Raw genomic sequence first — 11,475 nt, 5'->3', positions numbered from 1 at the left:
TCTTCAGAAAGTGTAATATATATATTCACCGTTGCATTATGTGCACATATACAGTAAAAACTAATGTAAGCAACGTTGTTTCTAGTACAATGTACTTTCTCTTTCAAAATGTGGTGAATCTCGTTTAAAAAGTGAGTTGTTGGGGTACCTCACCTGTTAGCTGCTTGCTCAGATGAAACGGGTGCTGCCCGTGAACCTTGAACATTGCAGTCAAAATCACACCCGGTTCACACATTTGGTTCACACTCAGTTCACACTCACAGCAAACACCTCACACCCTCTGCATCAGCCAATCAGCAGCCGGATTCAATGGGACACTAATCACCGTCTCCGCCCCACTGCTGCCTCTAATCACCACTTTCAACTGTTCTCCATTCATGGACTCATTAACTCTTGCATAAACAGTCCCTCGTGGCTGGTGACAGCTCTTCTTAATACAGGTCTCAGAGATGTTCATCTGTCTGGTGTCTAGTTATTTACGTGTGGATTCGTTAAGCAGTTTCCCTGGAGTTCTGCCTGCCTGCCGGAGCACTCTCGGTAAATATTACCCAGCACGTGTGCCTTGCCTCGCGCAGACCTTCATTAAAAATGAGTTTCTTTAACCTCTCAAGGTGGGAAAATTTTATTAAACGTTCAAAAAATGTTTTAAGTTGTTCTAGAATGTAATAGAACTCCTTGAGTATAGTTTTACTTTGTCCAGCTACACAGATCTTCACTATAATGGCATATATATATAATGCATGTGTGTGTGTGTTATGTGTATATATATATATATATGAGCTTATATGTATTGTGTACTTCCAGGCATCAGTACTAAGTTGCTCTAGATAAGAACATCTGGTAAATGTTGTAAATGTAAATATATGTATGTGTGTATATTCTGCATTTTGTAATGATTCTCAGTGTTGGTTTCTGTTCCTCTGTTTCATCATCTGACTCATGATGGGTATGGTAATTATCTGGTGGGTTGAGCCAGGTGTGTAGTAAGCACCAGCAGTGCAGGGGAGGGGCGGGGCATATTGGGATTCAGCATTTACAGTATTTAGCTGACACTTTTATCCAAAGCGACTTACAGTTATGACAGAACACAATTTGAGCAAATGAAGGTTGAGGGTCTTTCTCAGGGATCCAACAATGGAAACTACTGGAGCTACGAGTCCAGCAGCATAACCTCTGAGCCTCCAGTGCCCCTATCAGCAGAGGGGTGAGGACCCCAGGGTGTGTCAGGCTGAGCACTGAGGCTGCTGCTGTCAGGTGTGGCAAAGTGTCCTCCCGATCTTTCTCCTGGTAGGATGGAAATGTCACAACTGCTCTAATGTGCCACACAGCACCTGTCGCGTACGCAGTAGCCTTCTGTGTGCGCTAAGATACCAGACCTGGAAATTACCATGAAGGTGGTTGGTACAAAGGGGGGGGTACAAATTTTATTTTGTATTTTTTTGTACGATTTTTTTTCCTGTGACCTTTGACTTCATAGATAGAAAAGTTTTCTTCAGTTGTCTGTTGAATATCAGTGTCTGGTTCGCGTTGTGCCCTTCATTTAACACTGAGATTTTGTAAAAAAAAAAAAAAAAAAAACTCCAGCTCTCATACCAACAGGAGATGAAATTTAATAGAAATGAATCAGCACTTCCTGAGGTTGAGGAATCAAACATGTGTGTATGTGTGTGTGTGTGTGTGTGTGTGTCTGCTACTTCAACAAATATCCATTTTGATAAACCTGAACCACTGTCTGACAGTGTTCTGTACACGTTCTGTACGCTTGCGTCATACCATGGCCTGTCAGTAAAGCGCAGAGCACAGAAACACTTCAACAACAAAAGTCATTTAAGTAAGTTGAGAAATTACAGTGGATTCCTGTTAAAGAATGAAATACACACCCGTGGAAAAGGGCAGGACTTGTTCCATCGCCTCCCGCGCCCGTCTGCTTCTCTGGCTGGTCTGACATTTTGATAGAGTGCTCAAAAGGACAATTAACTGAACAGGGAACATGTGCACGTGAACCTGTTCTTTCCCAAGTGCAACGCTGCTGTGAACTTTCCTGACGGCGCGTAATATGTCATCGTTAATCCTGTAGACTTTCTGGTTTTTTGGTTTTTTTTCTAACAATGGCTTCAGAACGTTAAGAAGCTTCATGTCACACTGTCCCCCCGCCCCCCACAACCCAATGAAAGGCATAATGCAATCTGCAGCAAGAAGCAGGCTCTCACTCCTAAACACCCGTCTGGGCAGAGGCGCCGAACTTCTGAGACACAGCAGCATCGAGACGTGTGGGTTGTGGCTTCTGCATGCTGTGCTCGATGTCATGGGACCAAAACAGGGGGAAAAAACATAGCTGCTTTTTTGGCGGGGGGTTGGATTGGTGAGAGCCAGAGCACGGCTCATCTCCAGACGATGAGATCAAAGACAGGCCTCTCGTTGCATTCGAACAGCTCAATTCTCAACCCACGTCACGTGCACACTCCAGAACAAGAGGCTTTATTATCCACGCATCACTTACACATGAAAAGAGAGATTAATTATGATCTCGTGATGTTTCACACTATGGAATGTTCTGAGATGATCGAGTCTACTCGGCTCACCAAAGAACAAAGCACTGTAGCGATATACAAGGACATATTAATTATATTAAATTTACATTCATTCAAGCAAACTTGCTCGGAACATTGGAACAGCTCATGGAGGCTCCTCGTGTGTAATTCGGCGCCACCGCGATCATTCTTTCTCGGCTGCTGTCGGCCTTTGAAGCCTGGTGAGTAACTTTGCAGCAGTCGATTAATTCCACTTTCATTTTCATTAGACCAGTCTGAAGGGAAGTTACCCGCCATCACAGGGATGCATGTGGAATCTCCTTCAGAATTACCACAACTTTTCCCTGATCTTGTTCGAATGAGTTGCAAAAATGACATTTTGACAGAGAGAATCGTAGTTCATCAACATGTCCTCGTGTGGGTCTCTCCCCCAGCGTTGGGGATGACACCGGCTTAATCTTGGGCTTGGGCAGAAATGAAATGTGACTGTTTGTTTATTCTGATAAACCCTCCCCAATCCCACACACTCCCTAACTGTAATAAATAACAAATGACCAAGTACTGGCAGCCCAGCCTCCGCTCAGATCTTATTGGAAGCTTGAGTAAATGTTTTTTTTTTTTTTGCAGTGTTGTCTTACAAATATTTGATATAAAAAATTAATCTGGTTTACCCTTGTTCACGTTTTTTTCTTTCCTGTCACAGGAGCAAACCGAAATATTCTCGTAGACTGTCCGCACCTTCAAAGTATGTACATGCTGTGAAAAGTATCTTAAAGGATAGAATTTGATTAGCTCACAAAGGATGTAAATAATGGCAATCCGAAGGTATTATGCCTCTAGTAAAGCTAATGTGACATTGAATGTAAAAGCCTTATTACACACAAAAGCAGCAAACTATCACCAGGTGCTAAGGGCTTTTAGGAGCGGTTCACAGTTTACCTGCAATCCATACGTGAAGTCATTTGCCATATGCACTGAAAATGAGATTTTTACCATATGTGGAAAAAATGATCCAAGGAAAGCAAAACCATGATTTCTGCCATTGCACCATCATGGTAACTCATGATGAATCTGTGCGGCAGGCCCACATGCTAACAAAAACACGATTTCTTCCCCAACATGTCTCACACCATCAGAGGCAAATTTGTCATCTTGTCAGTGTTCAGACAGACCCGCGATGCATCTCTACAGTTAAAATCTTCAGAGTCTGGACGATCTCATTATCCAGAACACTAATACCTTCAGCAAGAGGTGACTACCAGCAGAGACAGGCTGTTTCCACCATGCGTATGTGAAATGAAACTCATCCAGACACCATTCATGCTTTAGTATCTCTCTCTGGGTGAAATATCTCACCGATATCCCACTAACGTGTGCTTTTTAAAAAAAATAATTATTTCTGCAATTGAATTTAAACAAGTAGGTTTTACCTGTTTTATAGGTGTAGCAAGACGAGGCATCGTGAATGAAGGTCATCACCAGCCTGCTCATACACCATACAGCATGTCAACAAAACACTGTCAACAAAGCACCACGTCAACAAAACACCATGTCAAAAATGTCAACAATATAGCATGACAACAAAACACCATGTCAACAATATACCATGTCAACAAAACACCATGTCAACGATACAACGTGTCAACGATACACTATGTCAACAAAACACCATGTCAACAATACACCACATTAATATTACACTATATCAGCAATACACCTTGTTAATACTACACCATATCAACAATACACCTTGTTAATATTACACTATATCAACAAAACACCATGTCAACACTACAACACATCAGCAATACACCTTGTTAATACTACACCATATTAACAATACACCATGTCAACACTACAACATATCAACAATACACCACATTAATATTACACCATATCAACAATACACCACGTTAATACCAAACCATATTACTCAAGAATGAACATACTCCCCCCCATCATACTGTATTACTCAGGGATGCAACCCCCCCCCCCCCCCACCTTGATGCATTGTCACATAAACTGCTTTATCAGAAAGTAAAATGATGGTGTAATCATATTTAGCTGAAGGAGGCAAAATTCTAGAGGTTAGCCCTACAGTACATACACACTCTAGAGGTTAGCCCTACAGTACATTATAGACTAGCCTCTCCTTTGCTGTGTGAAGAATGCTGTACATCTGAGAGACAGTGAATTAAGGGCTACATTTAAGGTTTTTGTTAAACATAGTTTGGGCCCATAGACTGTGGGGAGCTAATGGACCAGACTGAAGTGTTGATCTCTTTGTACACGAAAGTGTCCTTCTCGCGTAGGCTTGTCCTGGGCGTTAAAACTACGGCCCCTCCATGACTCCATGTGTTTCTGCCACGTTTTGTGGCAACAGTATTTAACACTTCCCTAGATGAACATGTGTCTGCTTCTTGGTGAGCCTAAAGAGAACATAACACCATCTTAGCAGACGATGCTAATGAGGGCTGGGTCGCTTGTAATTTATGGGATGTTACGATTCTAAAACGCAGTGGGACTGGCTCATAACCACAGAGTGAAGCCCAGACTTCAGCTGAGGATGTGTAACGGCTGACACAGTACATCATACACGAGAGAGAGAGCATTGGACTCACGGATTCACTCCTTACAAACGGACCCCAGACAGCCATTTTGTTTGACATTCGCACTTTGTAAAAGGCCCCCCCTAAGGACTATCTGTCCCCCCGAGTATTACTGCAAAATTCAAATATTTATGTTACTGAGTACTGCGGTATCACTCAGGCTGCTTCACTTCAGCTGTACAGAAAAGTTCAGCTGCTGATCTCCGAAGGCAAATACAATCAGTTTTGATACAAAATCTTCCATTATTAATGCACAAGCCAAGACGATGTATTCTGCCTAGTCTTGTGAATTATGACCCAGAATCTTTTTTTCTAAAAAAAAAAAAATCCCTTAAGGAAAAACCCCAAACTTAAGTGGACTGATGAGGTAACCAAAGCCAGAGATCAGAGAACTCCGTGGATCCTTTCTGAGCTCTCAGCCTGGCCTCGCCTGGGACGCGCAGCTGGGTAGGCCTCCGGGCTGGATTCCCTCTCCAAACGGACTCACACTAGCAGCCTGGAAGCTTCGCTGGTCCATCTCCTACAGGGAGGTGTTCCTCAAGCATCCAAGGCCTCGGAAAAGGATGACGTCCTAAAAAGGATCATTTGGGATTGAAGGCAAAGGCCCGTGACTGGTGAACGTGAGCAACACGTCGCTCGTGTATGTGGTGAAATGAATTTGTATGCTGAATTTGTACACTGGTTAGTCAGGCGTGCAGGCAGCGAGGTCAAGAGGAAATGTACAATGTGGTTTCACCGGGAAATTTATATAAAGAACTACAGAAGCACGTGAGCCTGGGTTGAGATCTAAATAATACCGAAAGTTGAAGCCTGTGACAATGTTTCTTTTTCTGTTGTTGTTGGGATAAAGATTCAATCTTTGAAATGGATTTAGTGAAAGTTTTAAAGTCAATGTCTCAGTGTTATTAACCATAATACACCTCCCTACATTCTGTGGCTCTAATCTAGTCTACATAAGGAAAGATGAGACCACACCTCTGATAAAAAAAAGAAGCTTTGCTCATTCTTAACTGTCAGTGGCTAAATAAAGCTATCTACACCACTATCCATGCTGCAGGAACACACTGGAGGCTTTCTCTCCCACAGTTTAAGACACAGCCTATTAAACCAAGCACTGAAGCACAGACTCCTGGTAATTGGCGCGCCTGTCAGTACACAGATAAACGTTGTGAAGGTTAACCTGATGGAGAGAGGGAGAGAGGGAGGTAGAGAGAGGGAGGGAGTGAGAGAGGGAGTGAGAGGGAGTGAGAGAGGGAGGAAGGGAGAGACAGATGGAGGGGGAGAGGGAGAGGAAGAAGGAGGGATGGAGGGAGAGAGAGGGAGTGAGAGAGGGAGAGAGGGTGAAACATATCATCAACACGGCAGATAGGAGATGTATCAGGTGATGGAGGATATGGAGTGATCCTCTGAGCCTCCACCCAGGTGATGGAGGATATGGAGTGCTCTTCTGAGCCTCCACCCAGGTGATGGAGGATATGGAGTGATCCTCTGAGCCTCCACCCAGGTGATGGAGGATATGGAGTGGTCCTCTGAGCCTCCACCCAGGTGATGGACGATATGGAGTGGTCCTCTGAGCCTCCACCCAGGTGATGGACGATATGGAGTGGTCCTCTGAGCCTCCACCCAGGTGATGGACGATATGGAGTGGTCCTCTGAGCCTCCACCCAGGTGATGGAGGATATGGAGTGATCCTCTGAGCCTCCACCCAGGTGATGGAGGATATGGAGTGGTCCTCTGAGCCTCCACCCAGGTGATGGACGATATGGAGTGGTCCTCTGAGCCTCCACCCAGGTGATGGACGATATGGAGTGGTCCTCTGAGCCTCCACCCAGGTGATGGAGGATATGGAGTGGACCTCTGAGCCTCCAGTCAGATGACTGTACCCTTCTCCTGACTACTCTGTCACTGTTACTCATAAGGACGGCGGCACAAGACACGAGTCCTCACTGGGTCCCGTTTACTGTCTCGTCCTTAACCTTGATAGCTATAGAATACTCCCACAATCCCACCATCGGAAATAAAAACGAATAAAAAAAAACAATGTGTGCCATCACACAAATAGTCTCGGCAGTAGGTACAGGAAGGCTCGGACTTCGTGCAATGGGGTCAGACTTGAGTCCTTCCGTTCACGTGCTCCGGCGGGCACACTTCCGTCAAACACGTCTTAGCATTCATGAATTCACAACAGGGACGAACAACATAGCTAATGATTCAAGCTTGCGTAATGGCACATGGGTGTGTGGTCTTCGCCTCCACGTCTGCACGCGTTGCCGAGACAAGGTCGAGGAATGTATTAGCATCCAGGGGTCGTGGCGCAGTTCTCTCTTCCCAGTGATGGGGGGGACGAGAATCCGTCTGCCACACTGTGCAAACCCGCCACCAAATGCCAGCGAAATGTCACGGCTGGAGTGTCCCGCCGTAGTGCAGACCGCGCAGCGTTTCTGTTGACATCTGCAGCAGAGAAGTACTGCTGAGACAAAGCAACCAGGGCCATGCTGTCACTGGCTTCCTTTCTCCTGCTTTAGTAGATGTGACAATGAACTTTTTTTTTCAGTTTTCACTTGTTGCTAGCGTGCCTGACTTCACTTGACATATCTGGAAAACTCATGCGCTTTCGTACTTCCAAACAAATGCTAGGACTTTTCAAGTCCACCCTTCGCATTTAGGAAGGAAACGTAATTTCATAAACTTAATTATGGATGAGTTATGAAGCGGTACTCATCGGGGGAAAAAATTGCATTATCTGGCTGTTCCAAATGGTTCCAACTTTTCAAAATAAAATAGGAATGTGCAGATTTTGTCAAAGGAGAAAAATATTTCAGTTTAACCACATTACTACACCACATTACATATCACATGGTTCAAATACCGTGATGACCCAGAAAGATTCTTTCTGAAAATCTGCGGTGTGTTCCGGTCTGAGGCCAAAAAGGATCAGGCACCACCGTCTTGCCACCTGAGTCCATCTGCACGGTGGCACACCAGGCGTCTACTGGGCCCAGAAACCCCTAAATGGAAATAGGTGGGCAGTTCTTCTGGACTCCTCCTCTGAAGAGACAGGCAGGCCGAACGGATCCGCCACCTGGCAGCTGGATACCTGCTCCTGGGATGGGCTGTCTCCACACCTGTTCCCACTTCCTGCCACACTAGAAAGGAGCTCTCTCGCTCCCATGGGGCCGCGAACAGTCCCAGCCCGGCGTCGCTGCACGGACTGCAAACCAGCTCGAGCATGGCTTTTACCACAAACCCGAGTCTGGAACCAGAATCCCGATTTAAAGAATACGCCGATCTCATTATTTCAAACCCACTGAGATTGACGTTTCTTTCTTTTATTTTTATGGCATTTTCATGGACGGAACTTTTGAAAAAAGCAGCACAGGTTTGACGATCTATAATTTTTTGCTATCTGAAAAAATTGCACACTGCCCGCACAAGGGCCCAAGCACCATTAGGTCTGTTGCACCCTACAATTTAGCTCCCTCTTTTAAAGTATTGCTGTAGAAATCAATGACATTAATCAGAGTGCTGTGACCTCCCGTTGTACTGCACGTGGAGTTTCAGCGAGGCCTATAAAGGGGATCTGTTCCAGTAACTAAGGTCAGGATTTATTTTTCTCTAAGCTGTTATTGAAAAAGACTCGGTCATAACATTTCAGATTACCTGTCCAGAGATGAATATTTGAACTCCCCTACACATTAAAGCACTGGCATATATTTTTAGCAAACAATAGGTACAGATCAGAGACTGCCTTACATGTAATCAGAGATACCGCTACAGCCAAAAGCCTGCGCTTTGTATAGCTGCAATCTGACTTCATCAGTTCACAAGAAATCAATAGAATTTCTATAAAAATGGTCTTCTAGAAAAAATGGTACGCTTTCTATGATCAAAAAGAATTCAGATATTGGAAAGAATGTTGAAATGCATCACCGACTGTAGATTCTTAAGTTTTTTTTTCAAAAATTTCTTTCTACTTCACTGGTGCCTTGTCATAATTGCACAGAAAATACCTCCGGAAAATAATACACAAAAAAAAGAAGCCCGAGGGTTTTGCAATAAATGTGGGCCTCCACAGTTCTACCTCCTCTTCTGCCAGCTGGGGGAATATTGAAATTCTGCTCCAGCCTCAGCTAAACTTCCTGTTGGACCAAGAACAGCGGAAATTAAAGTGGACGCTGGCAGTAAAGACAGTGAGCCGCTAACGAAAGACTGACGGAGGACGCAGAGGAGCTTATTTCAAAAATCCATTTTCGATAAGGACACGTCACCAACAAAATCCTAACTTGTGTTTAAATAATGTCAGGGCGGTGGGTCAGCAGGGATTCTGGGATACGTTAATGTTATGCTAATGTTAAATCACGCCGCATGCATGTAAAAGAGAAACTCGCATTAGCAGGTCTTGCATCCATGAAAAACCATTACAAGCACAATTTTGCTCGAGAACAGCTGATAAAATGTGCCTAAGAAGGTCAAGGAAGACAGACAACCTTCTACCGCATGAAATAATATTAGAATATATCAGAACTGAGAACTACTTCAGAAGAATCCCTGTTGTTTTTTTTTCTGTGGTGGACCCAGTGCCTTGGGTGGGTGGGTGGGGGGGGGGGGGGTTGTGTGTGTGTGGGTGTATTTTTGTGAGTGGGTTTCTGTGTGGGTGGAGGTGGAGGTGCTGGTGGTGTGTGTGTGGGGCGGGGGGGTTATTTGTTTGAGTGGGTTTGTGTGTGTGTTTGTCTGTGTGTGGGTGTAGGTGGAGGTGTGTGTGTGTGGGGTGGGGAAGGTTATTTGTGTGAGTGGGTTTGTGTGTGTGGGTGTGAGTGGGGGGTTGTGTGTGTGGGTGTATTTGTGTGAGTGGGTTTGTGTGGGGGGTTGTAGGTGGAGGTGTGTGTGAGAGTGTGTGAGTTTGTGTGTGTGGGGTGGGGGGTGCGAGGTTGTGTGTGTGGGTGTATTTGTGTGAGTGGGTTTGTATGTGTGTGGGTGAAGGTGGAGGTGAGTGTGTGAGTTTGAGTCTCTGTGTGTGTGTGTGTGTGTGTGTGTGTGTGTGTCTGCCTGTGAGACACAGTGACATCAGTCTGCTGAAGGACTCAGATGGTGTTCTTTAATGACTTTTAGTGCCACTGTCAGCCTGTGATAACAGTTTTTCAACTATTCCGGCTATTGTGGAAAGTGGACTCCGGGTCCCTGACTGTAGCTGCGGACCCCTGCTCCCTGCGCTCGTGACCCAAAGCAGTACGAGTGTTTCACGGAGGACACAGAACTCAGACCAAAACACCAGCCATGTCCGTTCTGCTCTGGCAAGCAGGCCGTGTCAGCTTATCACGTGTGTCCATTCGAAATGAGCGCTTCACAAGCACAAATTGGTCATTAGTTGTGTATTTTGCTCGATTCCGAGAGTGACAGAAAATCCAGCATTTTTCATGGGCACAAATTGGTCATTAGCTAGGCGATGTGGTTGATTCCAAAAGTGAGGGAAAAGACGTTTCTTTTTGAAGCACCTGTGCGTCGCTCGTCTGCAGGTCATGGTGCTGAGGGCTTTGTGCCTGGTCCTGATCCATACGCGTTTCTCACCTTCCTCACTGTTTCTCACCATCTGTCATCAGAGACTGGGGTGCATTATCATCCTCACATCATCACACATCACTCTCATGTCCTGTTCCCCTGACAGGGACACAGTATCCTGTCTCAATACATTTAACATTTGTCAGGGTTGTGTGGGTTTGTGTGTGTATGTTTGTGTGTGTGTGTGTGTGTGTGTGTGTGTGTGTGTGTGTGTGTGTGTGTGTGTGTGTGTCAGCCAGGCCCCAGATCTCAAACACACTGGCAGAAAGAGAGAGAGAGAAATATGAGAGAGAGAGAGACATAGAAAGCGAGAGAGAGAGAGAGACACACACATAGAGAGATAGAGAGAGACATAGAGAGAGAGAAAGTGTGTGTGTGTGTGTCTTTGTTTTAACTTGATACTTTTCCTTCTAGTCTCAGTCTTTTGTAGCCAGTGGGAGAGATGTAGGCCGTACTGTTGCTAGGTTCAGTTAGTTAGGCGGTCTCTGCCTTTAATCTTCAGTCCGGACACCCGGGTACTCAGGTCTCCAGCACTGGGGTCAGAGGCCACACTTCTGAAATAATGACATCACAGATTTGACACGCGCACCACATTCCTGGCGGATCTTCAATGAGAGGCAGTGTGCTGTTTCTCTGGGATGGAGGGATGAGTGGGGGGTGAGAGGGAGAGATAAAGAGAGAAAGATGGAGGGAGGAGCACTCTGGGTTTTTAATATGCTCCTGCTGAAGAAGGCCACGGAGCAGACATCAGAAGAAAGCACTTCCTGTGACCACAGTGT

At 45.2% G+C, this 11,475-nt stretch overlaps 1 protein-coding gene across 3 annotated transcripts in view; it reads right to left on the bottom strand.

Annotated features, from left to right (window-relative positions):
- Positions 1-11,475, bottom strand: part of cntnap2a (contactin associated protein 2a) — a 300,311-nt gene that overhangs the window by 241,980 nt on the left and 46,856 nt on the right. Inside the window, exon 1 of one of the 3 annotated variants that reach the window (XM_081721274.1) lies at positions 154-817. The exons of the other annotated variants lie outside the window; for them this stretch is intronic. Coding sequence (XP_081577400.1) covers positions 154-235 — 82 coding nt within the window. The 5' untranslated portion in view covers positions 236-817. Of the gene's footprint in view, positions 1-153; positions 818-11,475 lie in introns of those variants that run through there. 3 annotated transcript variants of the gene reach the window in all.

Source organism: Electrophorus electricus, chromosome 1 (assembly GCF_041902795.1).
Source record: "Electrophorus electricus isolate QZ-2024a chromosome 1, ASM4190279v1, whole genome shotgun sequence".
In the NCBI taxonomy this organism is placed as follows: Eukaryota; Metazoa; Chordata; class Actinopteri; order Gymnotiformes; family Gymnotidae; genus Electrophorus; species Electrophorus electricus.
Note: the sequence above shows the minus strand (reverse complement) of the source record. Positions and strands in the feature narration are given on the sequence as shown.